Source organism: Cervus elaphus, chromosome 12, assembly GCF_910594005.1.
Source record: "Cervus elaphus chromosome 12, mCerEla1.1, whole genome shotgun sequence".
In the NCBI taxonomy this organism is placed as follows: domain Eukaryota; kingdom Metazoa; phylum Chordata; class Mammalia; order Artiodactyla; family Cervidae; genus Cervus; species Cervus elaphus.
In genome coordinates this window covers 17,038,172-17,055,800 of record NC_057826.1, presented here as the reverse complement: position 1 = coordinate 17,055,800, position 17,629 = coordinate 17,038,172, and the positions used below count along the sequence as shown (strand labels likewise).

The following is a 17,629-nucleotide window of genomic DNA, read 5'->3' as shown; positions in this document are numbered from 1 at the left end:
GCACCTGGATACACCGCTTTAGTGCCCTCAAGGGGCGGAGCTGAGAACAGGCTCCAGGCCTCTGTGCCAGCTAAGCCATGGGGCGGGGGCAGGGGGTGACTTGTTACCCGGGACAGCATCTCCCCACGTCTGGAACCCCACCCCATGTCTGGGATCATTTCCAGTTTGGTATCAACAGGCATGAACTAACCCTGTCTTATACAGAGGAAATCATCCCTTGTAGCCTTGTGGTTCTCATTCCATCTCCCCACATCTATTAAGGGGAAGTCTCAGTTGGGGGCTAGTGTGTCTGACTCCACGCTAACATCTCTTAACCTGTGTACAGACAGCAAGTCTCATGTGTAGGCACAGTATCGGGCTGTCATTTCACAACACTATTTCTATTAATTTTTAGTTACTTTCTATTTCTATCAAGTGTAAACTTTCCTTTAAAAATGTATTTAAGGAAATAAGTTAACTTAAAAATATTAGAAATTCATTTTCATCTGGGTTAAGATAAGAGCAGCAGAAGGGCCCTCGAGGTTAGTGGCTGAGGGACAACTGGCAGCTGGGGAGATGCCAGTGAAGGACCAGCGGCAGGAGGCTCAGCACAATGGAGGGTCCTGCTCTGGCCCTCCAGGGTCTCAGAGACAAGTCTGGAGGGTCACCTAAAAAGATCATCTCAGGGACCTCTCGGTGGTCCAGTGGTTAAGACACGGCACATCCACTACAGGGGACATGGATTTGATCCCTGGATGGAGAATTAAGATCCTGTATCCCAGAGGATACAGGATCCCACAGGATCCCACATGGATCCCACATCCCACATATGTACTGTGTGGCCACAAATAAAAAAAATAAAGATCATCTTATGACGAAGAAAGAGAAAACAGGAAAGCCGCAAGTTGAAAAAAAAGTTTATCTTTTCTTTAAAAAAAGTTATAAAATTTATGTAGCTGATTAAAGTTTAAAATCTCCTATGGAAAAATTGATGTGATCTGAAAGACTTCCGGATCGCTTGACTCCCAAGTCCAATACACTCTTCCATTTCGACCCTTCATCTCTTACAGATCCCACACTTCCACGTTTTCTTTAGAAAACACGATCTGAGGTTATACGTCAGTGATCAGCATTTCAAGTGTACAAAGCGGTGTCTGAGGTAGCAGGAGGCATGCTGGCAGGATGAGGGGTGTGGAGGCTCACACGTGGGCTGAGCCCACTGCCGCCAGCGTTCCCCACACTGTGAGGCAAACCTGGGGCTCCTTCCTCGCCCGCCAGCCCTCCTGGTCTCTCCTGGGGACCCGACCTCCCGAGCCTGGCTCTCCTTCTGGTGCCCAGCCTTGGCTTCATTCCACTTTGATTCTGGTCAGCTCCCACCTTCCATCTCCACAGAGTCTCAGAACCAAGGAGTGAAACTACAAGAGACCCCCCCCGCCAGGCGGTGATCAGGCTGCCCTGGCTGTGATCGACCCCCTGCCCACTCTGCCATCCCCCCTACCCATTCCGCTAGCCGCCCGCCAGGTCCAGCTTTGGGGTTCCTCCTGGTCCTCGGGCCATCCTGCGGGCACGGGTACCTTCTCGAGGCTGCGCCGATGGCCCACACTGATGAACGTCATGCCCAGCTGCTGGCCGATGCGGTACAGCTCGCTCTCCACCTCCTCGGTCAGGGCACTGGTGGCTTCATCAAGCACTGGGGACAGAACCCAGCAGGAAGACGTGGGGGCCTGCGGTCCATCTACCTCTGCTGCTCCTCCAACCCACGCCCACCTCTGGCTGGGACCTGATGAGAGGCTGAAAACTGCTCTGCCTTCCAGGATCCCTGCCTTGGGGAGACCATGGGCCAAAGGAACAGAGGGAGAGGCTTCATTTGGGAAGCCACTGCCAGCAGCAGGACAAAATCCTTCAGCTTCCTATGGATGAATACCAGCCACTGCCTTGGACCACTCAATCCGTGGAATCCTAGTTCCCTTGAGGACGTCAGTTCCTAGTAAAGTTCATACCTGCCATCCCTCTGCCAGGTACAGCTGGGGAGATGGCAGAGTCTGAGGACCAAAATCAGAAGCCCTCTCAAGGCTGCCTCCAGCTGCAACACTGGCTGAAAGCTTAAGACTCGGCAGTTTAATATATGGAGGCTTCCCCGATGGCTCAGTGGTAAAGAATCTGCCTGTGATACAGGAGACTCGGGTCTGATCTCTGAGTGGGAAGGTTCCCTGGAGGAGGAAATGGCAACTCACTCCAGCATTCTTGCCTGGAGAATCCCACGGACAGAGGAGCCTGGTGGGCTACAGTCCAAAGGGTCACAAAGAGTCAGACACGACTGAGCAGTTTTATATATACCTGAGGATGCCAAGCACTGCTGCCTCATGGGCAGAGTCCTGGTGTCCCCCTCAGCAGGGACAGAGACACCTGGCCAGGCACAGGTGTGTTCTCCTACCCATACCCATGACTCTCCAGGTACACTTGAACAACACGCTGCTACACCTTGAGCGCACACGGTACCTGGATGGCACGCGCACCTACAGCGCGAACCTCACCTGCGTACTTCGGCTGCAGGTAGAAGAGCCGGGCAAAGGAGAGCCTCTGCATCTCTCCCGGGGACAGAACATCATACCTGTGGAAAGGGAGGGGGAGAGGCTGGCTGGAGGAAGGAGCATATAACTTGGCTTCCGCACAGAATGGCCTGGGCAGAAAGAGGCTCTCACTGCAGACAGACTGTCCCAGGGCCCCTACTTCCCACCAGAGCCCCACTGCCCACATGAGACGAGGCCAAAACTCTGTACGCAAGGATATGAACCAGGCCCCTAATGGGCCAGCAACACCCTGGGATTTGGGGTCAGGAGTCAGTTCATCCCTTGCCAGGACCCCTGGGACCCTAATGGGCCAGCAATGCCCTGGACTTTGGGGTCAGGAGTCAGTTCATCCCTTGCCAGGACCCCTGGGAGCCACTGTCTTTGGGGGAGCTGTCTCTGGAGCATGCCAACCTCCTCCTTACCAGTTCCAATCGACCTGCTGGTCCAGACCTTCTGTCCTTGCCACCAAGCTGGACTGTAACACACCAGAGGGAACGATGGGTCTGTGGAAGGGCTCATCCCTATCTCCTCCCATCCCGAGGACCACCTCAGTCCCACCACATACATCTACCCCTGGCAGCACAGCAAGCAGGGGCTGGGGGAGCAGTCTGCCCCAGGCAGAGAGGGGTAGTCCATCAGCTACTCTTTAGACTTGCTGGAGTGTGGGAACCAGCAAAAGCAACCCGGCATGGTGTTATCATTGTTTTCAAAATTGCAACAGAGTGATCGCTGCTTATTTCCCATACCTGGCTAACAGCTCCCACTGCTGATTTATATGCCCACCCCCAACCTCCCTGCCCTCGCCCCAGGCTCAGACCTCCAGTCCCCGGCCAGGGACAGTAGGTCTGGCCCTGCTAGCCAGCACCTGTGTGGTCGGTGCTACGAGGTGGGCTTGGACCTCAGGGTCCTTGCCCTCACTTACCAGGCCTGCCAGCTCCAAGAACCTCATGATCCTCTCATCATCGGTAGAACCTGCAAGACACAGAAGTCAGCACCTCTGGGTGGCCAGAATAGATGGGGCGCATCATGACAGGGGGCGGCAGGGGCGGGAGGGCAGAGGTGGAGGCACCAGAATGGGGGCCAGGGCTCTGAGTGACAGGTGATGGCACTTAATAAACAAGGGAAGAGCTGGGGAAGGATGTGATCCATCCCTTCCCTCCCGTGAGTGTCTCTCCTCTGCAGGGGGCAGACAGAACAAGATGAGGTCAGGGTACAGACCCCAAAACAGTAACCAGTCAGAGGAGGTGGTGGAGGGGACCCAACCAGAAACCAGCAGCCTGGCTGGGGGCCTCCCCCAACAGGCAGAGAAGAGACGGTGGGATGGGGGATGTGTCCCGAGGGGGCCCAGCTCACCTGAGTCTGGGTAGATCTCCTTCAGGGGATATATCACCTGATAAAACAAAACCACAGCGGCCTGGGTAAGGGCCAAGGAGAGGTGGGATGGCACACAGCCCACCCTTGCTTGGATACAGGAACCGCCAGAGACCAGGCTCCTCTCGACCCGAGGAGAGGAAGAAGCACTCTGGCTGAGGGGCTGGGCTGGCAGACAGTAGGGAGGGCCCCCAGAATACAAGCTGGTGCTCAACAAACACATGTGATATTTGGTTTATGGCCAGCACAGGTTAGCCTGCCTCCCGGAGCTGCCCTGAGTACATGGCCTGACCCACAGATGTGAATATAAAACAGGAGCGGTCCATCAGCTACCGTTTAGACCTGCTGGAGCGTGGGAACCAGAAAAAGCAACCTGATGTAGTGTTATCATTGTTTTAAAAATTGCTAGAGTGAACCCTGCTTGTTCCCCATACCTGGTTAACAGCTCCCACTGCTGATTTATATGCCCACCCCAACCCTCTCCCTCGCCCCAGGCTCAGACCTCCAGTCCCTGGCCAGGGACAGCAGGGCCGGCCCCGCTGGGCTGGCACCTGTGGTTGGTGCTACCAGGTGGGCTTGGACCTCGGGGTCCTTGCCCTCACTTGCTGGGCATGGTTCATTTATGTCCCACCTGCTGCCCCAGCTCTCTAGAGCTGAGACCTGTCAGCCTACCAGGTGCCAGGTTGGGGGGTGGGGTGGGAGGAGTGGGCCCCGGGCTGACCTGCTCCCGAAGGGTCCCATCAGTGAAGAAAGGCTTTTGGGGCAGGAACAGCACCCCGTGGGGTCCAAAGTCCGCCAGCATCTGCACTGAGCCTGCAGAGCCCACAGAAACCTTTGTTTGGGCATCTTCCAAAAGGTAACTGCCCCTCACTCTCCTCCAAGAGGCTTGATCCTTACAGACAGATGCACACACATACCCACACGCACACACATGCACCCCAACCCCCAGGCCAAGGCTGGCTCAGAGACAGGGCAGGCTGGTCCTCACCCCGTGCGCTTGCCCAGAGGCCGCCCAGAACCCGGAGCAAGGAGGTCTTGCCGGTGCCCGTGTTGCCTGTGATGAGCAGGCTCTGCCCCTCAGAGATCTTCAGGCTCAGGTCCTTGATTAAGGATTTGTGAGAAGAGGGGGCGCAGATGCAGACCCGCTCGAGGAGGAAAGCTGTGTCTGCTGGCTCTGTCGCTGGCCCTCCCGGGTCCCTGGGGTCCGAGAAGGGAGGAGACGGGGGGAAGAAAAGCACTCAGTGCTGCTGGGAGTGGGGGAGCCCCTTCTCCTGGGGGAGAATCACCTCTGGACTGGGCGGCTGCCGTGGGCTCAACTGTGGCCTCAGAAATATGCTGAAGTTCCAACCCCTGTACCTCAGAAGGTGACTGCATTTGGAGACAGGGTCTTTAAAGGGGTGAAAGTGAAAGTTGCTCAGTCATGTCCAACTCTTTGTGACCCCATGGACTATACAGTCCATTGACTTTTCCAGGCCAGAGTACTAGAGTGGGTAGCCTATCCCTTCTCCAGCGGATCTTCCCGACCCAGGAATCGAACCAGGGTCTCCTGCATTGCAGGTGGATTCTTTACCAACTGAGCTATCAGGGGTGAGTACATTCAAATGAGGCCGTGAGGGTAGGGCCCTAATCCTGCAGGACTGCTGTTCTAAGAAGAGGGAGAGACACACTAGGGGTGCACAAGCAGAGAAAACGCCATGGAAGGACGCCGTGCGAAAGCAGCCGCCTGCAAGTGAAGGAGCAAGGCCTGGGGAGAAACCAACACTGCTGCCACCTTGACCGTGGACTTCCAGCCTCCAGAACTATGAGGAAATAAACATCGGCTCTTTAAGCTACCCAGTTTACGGTGGGTAGCTATGGTAGCTACGGGTGTCCTACAGTAGCCCTGGCACACGGACAGAGGTGGTCTGGGTACCTGCTCCGTGGCAGGCCGGGCCAAGTCCTGCCCTTGACTGATCTTAACCAGTCTTACCAGCCATGCACCACAGCGGTTATCCCCTCTTGGCAGATGAGGAAACTGAGTCTGGTGGCTAAGTAACTGGCGCAGGGGCACAGAGCTGCATCTGTCCAGTTCTAATGTCAAGAGGTTTTCACAGCATCACAGGGTGACTGAAGGTCAGAAGGGGAATGGAAATACTAACCTGTTCTGGAGCTTCTGGCTCTCCGTGGGTGCCCATCTTCCCCACAGAACAGCAACTCCAGTTTCCTACAGTCCCTGCCCCAGTAGCCCACCCCCGTCCTGGGGTTTCAGAGATGCATGAAATTTTCATTCTTAACAGAGGCAACAGTTAAGGTGTTAGCTCCTAAGAAGAGAGTTGAGTGTAGTCCTTGAAATTTAGCCTGTTTCCATTTTTCAAAGCTTACTCTAGGGCCTCTGTCCAAACCACCTCCTATGAACTAGGAGACCCGATCCCCACGACATCCCTAAGACGAAGGTTCCATGAACATCTTCCTTATGGATATGAAGATACTGAGAACAGTTAGGTAATCTGCTCAAGAAAAGTGAGGATATGAGACAAATCCTCGATACACAGAAAGATCAGAAACATCCCAGAGCCTGCAAGGATACACGAATGAAGACACCTCTGGGCCCGAGCAGGGACAAAGAACAGACAGGCCTCAAGGAAAGGGGCGGGTGCAGCAGGGCTCGGCGGGAGGAAGAGGGAACAAAGGAAGAGGAGGGATGCTATTCAGAGTTTCAATAACTCAGACCCAGGCGGCTGTGTGCACTTTGCTTCCATCAGGTGGGGGGATGGTGTAAATGAACACAGATGACACAAGAGTGACGCAGATGGTGAACATTTACAACGCGCCTGCACACAACAGGGGTTTCTTTCACTTGCTCCACTGGACTCTCCTGCCCAGCCGGAAAAGGGCCGGGCTCCGGGGCGGTTCCGTGGCCCGCATGGTCCACCACCACGCTGCTGGCCCAGGGCTTACCTGGCCAAGTCCCACTGGCTCTCATCCAGAAACTCCCCATCCTGTGACTTCGGGGTCATGTCCAGCAGGGTCTCCTGAAGCTCCCCGATCCTGGGCAAGAAGTGAAAGCCTGAAGCCCCAGTGAAGGCCTTCCTCCTTTCTTCCTCTCACGCCCATGAGTATTTGGTGAGTTTTTTCTGCTCCTTTTTTTCCCCCTTGGCTACTTCTCCCAGCGGCACACACTTTGCTCAGGACCCGGCAGGGCTGAAGGCAGCCTCACCTGTGTGTGTAGCCAGCCACGTCGGAGAGTGTGGTGGAGAGGTCGATGAGCTGGCTGAAGCAGCTGATGAGATACATGCACACGAAGGCATTCTGGGCAAGACAGAGGGCAGAGAGCCCAGGCCTTGACTCTGAGGCCAAAGGGCAGGGGAGCAAGCGTGACCGGGGGCGGGGTCCCCAGGAGGGAGGCTCACCTTGCTGACCAGGCTGCTGAGCTCCGTGGGGCTCAGATCTCCATAGACGCCACTGAAAATGGGGATTGCGATCACGACGTAGCTCAGGATGCTGCCCAGATAGTCAAACATGTTGATGCCAACTGCGGAAGACCCAAGAGACCCAGAGTGAGAAGCCTGGCATCGAGCGTGTGTGCTCCAAAGGGAAGAAGAGGCCAAGCAGCATCAAGCGATTTCCCGAATCCTCACTCTCCTGAGGACACTCACAGCAAAGGCAAACTGATCAGTGCAGAGAGGGAGGAAGAGCTTGTGGGGGGTGGCCGTGGACTATCCCCGCCCCGTGGTTCCTGCCTCCTGGGCTCCCTGCACCTACTGTACAGCCAGAGTTCCTTGGACATCAGCTCCCTCTGGGTCTGAAGGAGTCGCTGCAGCCTGCGGTCTGTCCTCATGTGCTCCACGTGCCCAGCCCTGATGAGAAAGGCTGGGATGTCCACGGGGTCTAGAGAGCCTCTACCAGGCTCCTCACACTCCCCTTTCGGGACCAGGCCCACCCAAGTGATCTTTCCTGCAGACCCTTTTGGGCCACTAGCAGTCAGCCATTGCTGCATTCATTCAGCCTGGTATTGCCGGCAGAAAGAATAGCAACTCTTAGATAGAGTGGGCAGACCTGGTTCAAATTCTGGCTCTGGCCAGTGACTAGCTGGGTAACACTGACAGGTTATTAAGCCTCTGAGTCTCAGTTTATTCATCTATGAGATGGAGCTTATAATATCAATGTAATAGGCTAACGTGAAAATATCTGAATTTAAAGTGCCAGGCATATGAGTGGCTCCTGATAAAAAAACTGCTGTTATTAAACAATACACCAAGCAGTCTCTAGGTGGCAGGCTTGGTGCTAGTCAGCCAGATAGAGGTTGATAAACCGGTCCCTGTAGGGGAGGAGTTCCCAGTGCAGGATGGCAGGCAAATGCATGCGTTCTTCACCTGGAACATACGGAAAGTGTTACATAAGCCGTGTGTCTGCAGGACTATGGAAGCAAACAGGCCTGATCACTAAGGGAGTCTGGGAAGGCACCCAGGAAACAGTGACTTCAAGCTTTAAGGATGAGCAGAAATTCTCCAGGCAGAAAGGTTAGGGGAGGACAGAGAAGGAGTTTCAGATTTAGCATCAAGGACAGAGAGGCTGCAGGAGAACAAACTCAGAGCCCCAAGAACCAACCTGCTTGCCCCGGAGCCCAAAGCTTCATGAGCAGAGGTTGCAGAATCCATCCAAAAACAATTTAGCACAGGTCCAACTGTACCTGCTCCCCACAACAAACCTCTCTCAGGCATGCTGAGTGCATGCTAAGTCGCTTCAGTCATGTCCAACTCTGCGGCTCTATGGACTATAGCCTGCCAGGCTCCTCTGTCCATGGGATTCTCCAGGCAAGAGTACTGGAGTGGGTTGCGATACCCCCCTCCAGGGTCTTCCCAACCCAGGGATGGAACCCACATCTCTTGCATCTCCTGCATTGACAGGTGGGCTCTTTACCACTAGCATCATCTGGGAAGCCCCTCAACCTCTTTCATAGATTCCTAGAACTCTTGGTGCCCCCCAGGTGGTGGCAGCTACAAACTATAGCAGAGATGGACAGAAGAGCAAAGTCCCGGGGCTATTAGAACCAGGTGACCCAAGGACAAACTTCCATTCCTTAAACACAAACCTCTGGGCCCTTACTATCAATCCAAACAGAGTCCAGAGTCCTTACAGGAGGCAGAGTTCAGGGACCTGCCGTGGCCGCAGGGGAAGGAATGGGATTTCACAACACGGCTGTCAGGACAGAGTCTGTGGGGAGCGGGTCCTCTGATCTGAGAGGCTCCACTCCCTCCCCTGCTACAGAGATGCAGGATTAGCTGTGGATATCACTGGGCTTCGGGCACTGGTGGAAAGCCATTTTTTTACAGACAGAAAAGCACAGGCAGTGCCTTATAGTCATCAGCAAGATGATGAAGCAGACACTCATTTCACTCTTAGAGCAAATTCTGCCCCATGTTACACCACTAGGAGGAACGACTCATTTCAGAAGCAAACTCACGAACAGAAGGATGAGGCAGACAACGACAGTGAGGGACATGGGGAGAGGGTCATGGCCAAGTGTGAGGACGCCTGGCCCCTGGCCTTGGCGATGGTGGGAGGGTTGTATGATTCACCTGGCCCTCTCTGCCATCTATCTCCCCCATCAGTTCTGATGAGGCAGATGGGCAATTATCTCCATGAGACTCACCTGAAAAAAGCAGCAGGCTCAGCATTCACCCGGATCTGCATGTGCTTGAACCTGGGCGGACCAGAGGTAAATGTGTGCTGACGGTGGGCAGGACGGGGCCCTCTGCTTTCAGAGTCCTGGATCAACAGGACACCCAGGCAAAGAGGAACACGGCTCCCCTTCAACACTGTGGCTGCTTCAACCTAACCCTTCCCCGGACTGTCATAGGGTGGGAAATCCCAGGCCTGGGTGGGGTGGCAGGAGCCCTGCGGACAGGGCAGCCCCTCGCCTAGCTCCAGAGAGGACAGGTGCATGCCTGCCACTTCCCCTCCTCCTCCCAGGGCCGGGTCTGAAGGAGGAGGCCAGGAAGCACAGAGCAGGGCCCAGATCCACGGGCTGACTTGAATGAAGGCGTCTGGAACAGAAGCACGTGAGAAGGCCAAGGGATGATGGTGCTGAGGGCCAACCAGTCACCGTTCTCACTGCTGCTCATGTATCACCTCATTAATTCCCCTTACGATTCTCTCCACTGGGGACAGTACCATCTCCATTTTAGAGACAGGAAGATGGAAGTTTAGAGAGGTTAAAGACCTCCCCCGAGAGCACATGGCTAGTGACTGGCATAACTGGGATTTAAACTCAGGCAGCCTTTTTCCAGATCCCATTCCTTACGCGTTATGCCCGACCCAGAACCCCCGAGCAAGGGAGACCCACCTGAAGTCCCCCTCCAGCTTCTCCTGCTGCACCAGCTTTGCCACAATGGGACCCATCAACACTCTGTTCACCACGGTCCCCAGGATGAAATACCCGAAGATGCTCACAGGCCCGAGCCAGCCGGTGCTGAAATGCGGAGGGAGGGAGGGTGTGGAGAGGGACATATGCCCGCAGGCCTCGGCCCTGACTCCTGCCCCCGTTCTGGGCAGCCCCCGCCCCATCTCAGAGCCCCGTGGGGCCTCTGCTCCTACGTGGGAGCACCCGGTACCTTGACAGAGACTCACTACACGGCCAAAGGGAGGGCCGGGGCCCGAACAGACAAGATGGGAAGACTTCCTGGGGTGCAGGTGGGAGGGAGGGAAGACCTCTCTGGGCCCTGACCCGGGAAAGCGGACTCCCCTTTGGCATGTGAGTGAGGGACTCAGGGGAAACAGCGGGCAGGGAAGGATGGGAGGCACGCCAGCAAGAGGAGAGGCTTCACCTCCGGAAGCACTGGTAGGTGTAGTAGACCAGGGTGAAGGGGGAGATGATCAGCTTGCTGGCCATGCTGCTGAGTTGCCGACAGAACCGCTCCACGTCCTGGCTGATGCGCTGGTCCCTGGAGCCAACGACACACAGTGACTGGACCCAGGAAGCTGGCTTTGGGGTGAGAGCTAAGGTAGTTCCAGGTTACCTCTGATTTTGAACCTGCCTTGCAACGACCCCATGGGAAGAGGGACCCAGACAAGGGCTGGTCTCCTAAAGGCAATGAGACCCTTAGGATCTTCAAACAGGGTTGTGGAGAGTGGCTTCTTATGGCACTTCAGTCCACCCCTCAGAAAAAAAATGGCAACTGAAAGGTCCAGCACCCAAGGGGCCTGAGCTGGCTCCGAGCAGAACCAAAGAAGGACTTGAGGGTGGGTGACCCGAGTTTCTGGATGATTAGGAAAGCTCTCTGGCTTATCTCACTCCTCCCAACCTCTTCCTCACGAACCGGAGCCTCCCCCCCCATTTTAGCTATGTGGCTGTGGAAGCTCTGTATGGGTTCAGCCACGGAGAAGACGCCTAGAAGAGAAAGTCAAGAGGCATCAGGGCAGGACTTCTCTGGTGGTCCAGTGGTTGAGAATCCACCTTCCAATGCAAGGGGACATGGGTTCGATCCCCAGTCAGGGAACTGAAATCCCACATACCACAGGGTGACTAAGCTTGCATGCCTCAACTAAGATCGAATGGAGCCAAATAAATACATAAATTAAAAAAAAAAAAAAGAAGCATCAGGACCTCCCAAGAGCCTTTGCTGCACAGCTCCGCATAAGCTGAGGAAAGGTGACCTCAGGCAACGAAGAGCTTGGAAGGGTGGTGAGTGGGGAGGAAATGAGTGTGAAGAGAGACTCCACACGTCCCATCCCAACACCAAGGCCACAATGACTCTTAACTCCCAGAAAGGTGTGAGCTTGGGCAAATCCCTTGCATTCTCTGGGCCTCAGTTTCCTCACCTGTAAGGGAACCTGGGACTCAGTGAACCTAAGAGAGGTGATAGAATGGGGACTGGAATCACAGACTGAGTCCTAGATAGCAGCAATTTTTTACTGTTGAAAATCAGAGCGCCGGTTTTCTTGCTTTTTTCTAGCAAGGACTTTTCTCTCTGTCTTGGGGGTGCCTTGTTTGGAGGCCCAGGATATGAAATGGACAAAAGAGAGCTGCTCTTGGCCTCTTCTTTCAGCTCCCTGTCCTCAGGCATGCAGAGCACCCTCCCCGCAGTGGCATGGCTCCAGGCAACAACATTTGCAGATAACTGCAGATGACCTCATGAGGTCCCAGCAGGGCCTCTCCTGGGCTGAGTCATCCCAGATGGATGAACCCCGTAGTGGGTGGTGAGGACTGACAGGGGGCGCCTACGGGTTATCGACGTCATCCCGCAGCACGTTGAGGGCGTAGTACACGCGGCCCCGGAAGTAGAGGCGGTGGAGGTGCTCGGTGAGGTCCTTCCTCCAGCTCACATACAGCAGGTTGCAGGTGAACTGGTCGAAGCTCTTGAGCTGAGCAGTGGGGGAGACAAGGGGAAGGGAGAGACGCATCATTCTTCCTGCAAGCGTCAGCTCCCAGCTCAGGCTGGCGGAAAGCCTCTGCCGACCAGTCCCAGCCAACAGGTGTCCATTCAGCACTGGGGCCTGTTAAAGCCTCAAGTCATGGGATTGCTCCCTTCCTCTTTCACGCATGTGTTCATGCCTTCACCAAAGGCAAGATCCTCCAGCCCCCACGTGCTTCTGGAGATTGGGGACAGTATCTTCTCTTCCATTTGTTCTTATTTTTCTGTCCCCCCAAACCTGGAATAGGGTTCTATATACATAGGTGCTTACTGACAGAAGACCCAACAGAAGTGAAAAAGTGTGATGAGAAGTGGCTTCCCCAAGAAAATGGGTGATGCGCCTGACAGAGAGCTTTAGGCTTGAGTCCTGGCAGAGCCCTGACTGATCATTTATGGCTTGAGTCCTGGCAGAGCCCTGACTGATCATTTATGGAGCCTCCGTATGCTAAGGTGAGGGAGGTAACGGTGAGGTCACAGTCTAGTGAAACAACAGACAGTCCCAAGGGTGTAAGGAGTGTTAGAGCAGAGGTAAACGCAAAAGGATTAGCGGGACTTCCCTGGTGGTCCAATGGCTAAGACTCCAAGCTCCCAACGCAGGGGGCCCCAGGTTTGATCCCTGGTCAGGGAACTAAGATCTCACATGCCTCAAGGTACAGAAAAAAAAAAAAAAAAAAAAGATTAGCAATTCAAAGGGGTGGAGTTGGGTGGAGGAAACATGAAAGAAAAGTTGAGGATGATCTGAAGGAGGTGACAGCAAGTCAGCAGGCATTAAACAAGTGAATGAGGGGTGGGGGGAGGAGGCCATTCCGTGAGGAAGCAGCAGGTGCAAAGGCTGGGAGATGGGACAAGTGCCAGGCCCAGTCACAGCCTTGGCGCGTCAGAGGACAGCAGCGGCTCTGGCTGCTAAGCCCGGTTTTCAGGGGCTCTGAGCTCCCTGAAGCAAGAGTTCTGATTAAACCAGAACCCTGTGGCCGAGCTCCAAGAGCTTAAAACAATTGTGGAATTGGTCTCATGTGGGCCAACAGGCAAGATCAACGCCCTGCCTAGAGTTCTGACCCCGAGTTCCCAGAAGAGGGAGGGAACACACGCGCACTGCTTGGTTCCTGCTTCCTGATGACTAAGTCCCACCAGGCACTGGTCAGACATCATACTAGGCTGGAGGGGAAGAGAGATGTGGGGAGAAGACCTTACCATGGAGTTGAGGACGATGAGCACAACAGACAGGAACGTCAGGGTCTTAAATCCATTTAAGTCTTTGTTTCCTAGGACTCCAAAGTACTGACTGGGGATCAAGCCAACCCGGTAGATCACCAGTTGTTCTGGCGGGAGGGGGAGGAGGCAGGAATCAGTAACGAGGGGTGAGAAAAGTCAGAGGAAGGCTTCTTCTTGTATCCATGTGTCATCAACACCCCGCAGAAGGAAAAGGACCCCACGAGCCTGGGCTCATTCACTCACCCAGTAGGGCCACACACAAAAGGGTCAGGAACATCAAGGCATTCTGTGATGACCAAGAGGGAAATAAAACTTTCTGTATCTGCAGGAACCGCTGGAGAAATTGCAGACCTAACCTGGGTCTGAAGAAGAGAAGCAGAGAGAAGCCTAAGAGGACAATGGAGCCTTAGAGAGCAGTGACTAAACTTTTCTACACCTGTTGTGGGTTGGGGCTGAGGCCATGAAGAAAGAATGTCTTACAAATGCTGAAGACAGTAGGCTGGGAACAGACCCGGGGATTAAAAAGGAATTTCTTTAAGTTGACAAATGCTATGAAAGGTTATTTACCAAAAACCTATGGCTAAATTAATAAAGAAATTTTAGCCACATCCTCTTTTTGGTCACAGACAAGGAAACCCGCTACATCCATTCTCAAATAAGACCCCCAAACCAAAAACTAAAAAGCAGGAAAACTCACAACTTTAACTTAGAATTAAGTACTTTTGTTCAACATAGTGCCATAGATGCAGACTTTCCGGAGAAGGGAAAGGTAATAAAATCTACGCATACAAGAAATTCCTGCGTCAGAAAGACAGGAAATCCACAGAAAAGTGGGAAAAGGACATAAATAAGGGGAAATTCAAATACTTGAAAGAGGAAAGTTAACACAATGGAATACCACCTTACACTGATTAAGTTGATAAACATTAGAAAACCCAAACAATACCAAACACTGGGTGGGTGGGGGTCGGTGGTTGACAGGGAACAGGAACCTTTAGGCAGTGGTGTTGGGAAACCGGGTGTGATCACTCCGGAGAACAAATGCAGCCGAATTAAGCGTGACCGAGCATCCTACCCTGGGGTGAACAATCTAAAGAAAAATCTAAGCACTAAGTGTCCATCACTAGGAGAATGTGTAAGTCAACTGCGGTCTAATGACCTTAGGTAGCACCACCCAGCACTCAGAAGTGAAAACTAGATTACAATAGCATGCATGATCTCAAAAACACAATGTTGAATAAAAAGTTTTTTAAAAATCACAGCATGTTATGAAGTTGGAAGGTGCTGTACCTTTTCCCCAAACAGCCCCGAGTAAGACGTCCCAAGGCCCGGCCGTCCTCCCCAGCCGCCCTGCTAACCTGCCGCCAGGCCGGGGCGCGGGTCCCCGGATCGCCATGAGCAGGGATCTGACCGACGCGGGAGCCGGGCAACCCCCGGGTCGGCTCCTGGCAGATTCTGTAGAGCGCGCGGCCTGCCGAGGAGGGGCGGGGCAGCGGGCCGGGGCGGGGCCGGACCCGGCTACCACAGAGACGGGCGGATAGAGAGGAAGGCGCAGGGCGACGCCGCCGCTCCCGGAAGCGACCGACTTCTCTAAAAGAGTCGACCCGGCGCCTAGGGCGCCCTCTCCTGGATGTGGACAGTTTCCCCTTAGGCAAGAAGCAGCGGAGACTGTGACTGGAGTATTTTTAACTCGAATTATACAGGAACCAGAGGTCAAATTGTCAACATCCGTTGGATCATCGGAAAAGGAAGAGAGTTCCAGAAAAACATTTACTTCTGCTTTATTGATTACGCCAAAGCCTTTTTTTGTTTGTGTTTTTTTTTTTTTTGATTATGCCAAAGTCTTTGTGTGAATCACAACAAACTGGAAAATTCTGAAAGAGATGGGAATACCAGACCACCTGACCTGCCTCCTGAGAAATCTGTATGCAGGTCAAGAAGCAACAGTTAGAACTGGACATGGGACAACAAACTGGTTCCAAATCGGGAAAGGAGTAGTCAAGGCTGTATAATGTCACCCTGTTTATTTAATTTATATGCAGGATACATCATGCGAAATGCCAGGCAGGATGAAGCACAAGCTGGAATCAGTATTGCTGGAGAAATATCAATGACCTCAGATATGCAGATGACACCACCCTTATGGCAGAAAGCAAAGAGGAGTTAAAGAGCCTCTTGATGAAGATCAAAGACAAGAGTGAAAAAGTTGGCTTAAAACTCAACGTTCAGAAAACTAAGATCATGGCATCTGGTCCCATCACTTCATGGCAAATAGATGGGGAAACAATGGAAACAGTGACAGACTTGATTTTTTTGGGCTCCAATATCACTGCAGATGGTGACTGCAGCCATGAAATTAAAAGACGGTTGCTCCTTGGAAGAAAAGTTATGACCAACTTAGACAGCATATTAAAAAGCAGAGACATTACTTTGCCAACATTGTTTGTCTAGTCAAAGCAATGGTTTTTCCAGTAGTCATATATGGATGTGAGAGTTGGACTATAAAGAAAGCTGAGCACCGAAGAATTGATGCTTTTGAACTGTGGTGTTGGAGAAGACTCTTGAGAGTCCAAGAAGGAGATCCAACCAGTCAATCTTAAGGGAAATCAGTCCTGAATATTCATTGGAAGGACTGATGCTGAAGCTGAAACTCCAATACTTTGGCCACCTGATGTAAAGAACTGACTCATTGGAAAAGACCCTGATGCTGGGAAAGATTGAAAGCAGGAGGAGAAGGGGGTGACAAAGGATGACATGGTTGGATGGCATCACCGACTCAGTGTACATGAGTCTGAGTAAGCTCCCGGAGTTGGTGATGGACAGGGAAGCCTGGTGTGCTACAGTCCATGGGAGGTCGCAGAGTTGGACACGACTGAGCGACTGAACTGATACATGTTTCACCAGAGAAGGGAAAGGCTACCCACTCCAATATTCTGGCCTGGAGAATTCCATGGACTGTATAGTCCATGGGGTCACAAAGAGTCGGACACGACTGAGTGACTTTCACTTCACTTCATACATGTTTCATACCTTCTTCCAAAGATGCCAGAATGATTTTTTTTTCTTTTTGACAGCGCTGTGCAGTGAGGCTTTCCAGGATCTTAGTTCTCCCACCAGGAATTGAACCTGCCCTCTCACAGTGACAGGGCAGAGTGCTAACCACTGGATTTTCAGGGAATTCCCTAGAGTTATCTTTTAACCACATAAGTCAGGCTTCCAATTTCAGTTAGAATAAAATCCAAACATTTCCATGGCACAAGTGATCAGGTCCTCTCACCTTGGTCTTGAACAGGCCACTTTATTTTGGTCTCAGGGTCTTTGCCTGGATCACTCTTCTCCCTAGCCTGAAGCTTTCCCTGACTGGCTCATTCTCATCATCAGTTCAATAGGATGTCAGCTGCTCACCCAACCCAGAATATGCTGTCCTTGCCCCGCCATTCACTATTACATTACACTTTTATTGTCCTAATGATATTTATCCCTGTCTGAAATCATCTTGTTTCTTTGCTTTGTTTGTCTCCCTTTATAAGAATACATTTCATTGAGCAGGAACTCTGTCTTGCTCACTGATGTATTCCCAGTACCTCAAACACTGCTACTAGGTGTGAGGTAAGTGCTTAATAAATATTTGTTAAAGGTCGAATGAATGAAATGCTTGTCAACTGGCTGATGATGAGCAGCATGATCTCCCAGGGCCCTAAGTTTGAATCTGGATGTACTTTTCCACCTTCCTTCAGTCCTTAAGTGTCAACTATATTCCAAACACTCAACAAGATACACGTATCACCTGTCTCCTTGGAGTTGACAGTTTAGCTGGGAAGGTCAACCAGCTGACGGTATTGCTTGTCTTTGTGAACTGCTGTGACAATGGAACCACACAGCAAGGTTTCCCAGCTTTGGCATCATTGACTTTTGGGGGCTGACAGTTCTTTCTTGGGGGAGTGGAGAGACTGTCCTGTGTATGGTAGGATACTGAGCAGTATCTCTGGCTTCTACTCACTAGATTCCAGCAGCACTACCCCAGATCCGCCAACCAGGACTGTCTCCAGACACTGCCAAATGTCCCTTGGATGGTGGGGGTGGAGAGGAGCAGAACCCTAGCTT

General features: G+C 52.9%; 1 protein-coding gene across 5 annotated transcripts; it reads right to left on the bottom strand.

Moving 5' to 3' along the window:
* Positions 1-880: 880 nt before the first annotated feature.
* Positions 881-15,024, bottom strand: ABCD4 (ATP binding cassette subfamily D member 4). Of its 5 annotated transcripts, none has more exons than XM_043920475.1 (19): positions 14,884-15,024; positions 13,769-13,887; positions 13,505-13,632; positions 12,124-12,263; positions 10,727-10,843; positions 10,246-10,371; positions 9,553-9,603; positions 7,662-7,756; positions 7,310-7,431; positions 7,117-7,208; positions 6,858-6,947; positions 4,909-5,117; positions 4,642-4,733; positions 3,903-3,939; positions 3,472-3,521; positions 2,972-3,024; positions 2,514-2,590; positions 1,554-1,669; positions 881-1,394 (listed from the first exon to the last, which is right to left on the bottom strand). In XM_043920475.1, the coding sequence occupies exons 1-19, from the start codon at positions 14,919-14,921 to the stop codon at positions 1,326-1,328; spliced, it is 1,821 nt and encodes a 606-aa protein (XP_043776410.1). In that variant the 5' UTR covers positions 14,922-15,024; the 3' UTR covers positions 881-1,325. The 5 variants fall into 5 exon arrangements, 4 of the variants coding, with proteins under 4 accessions (XP_043776410.1, XP_043776413.1, XP_043776411.1 ...); XR_006344063.1 differs by having other exon boundaries at positions 1,362-1,394; positions 1,554-1,802; XM_043920478.1 differs by lacking the exons at positions 13,505-13,632; positions 13,769-13,887.
* Positions 15,025-17,629: the final 2,605 nt, after the last annotated feature.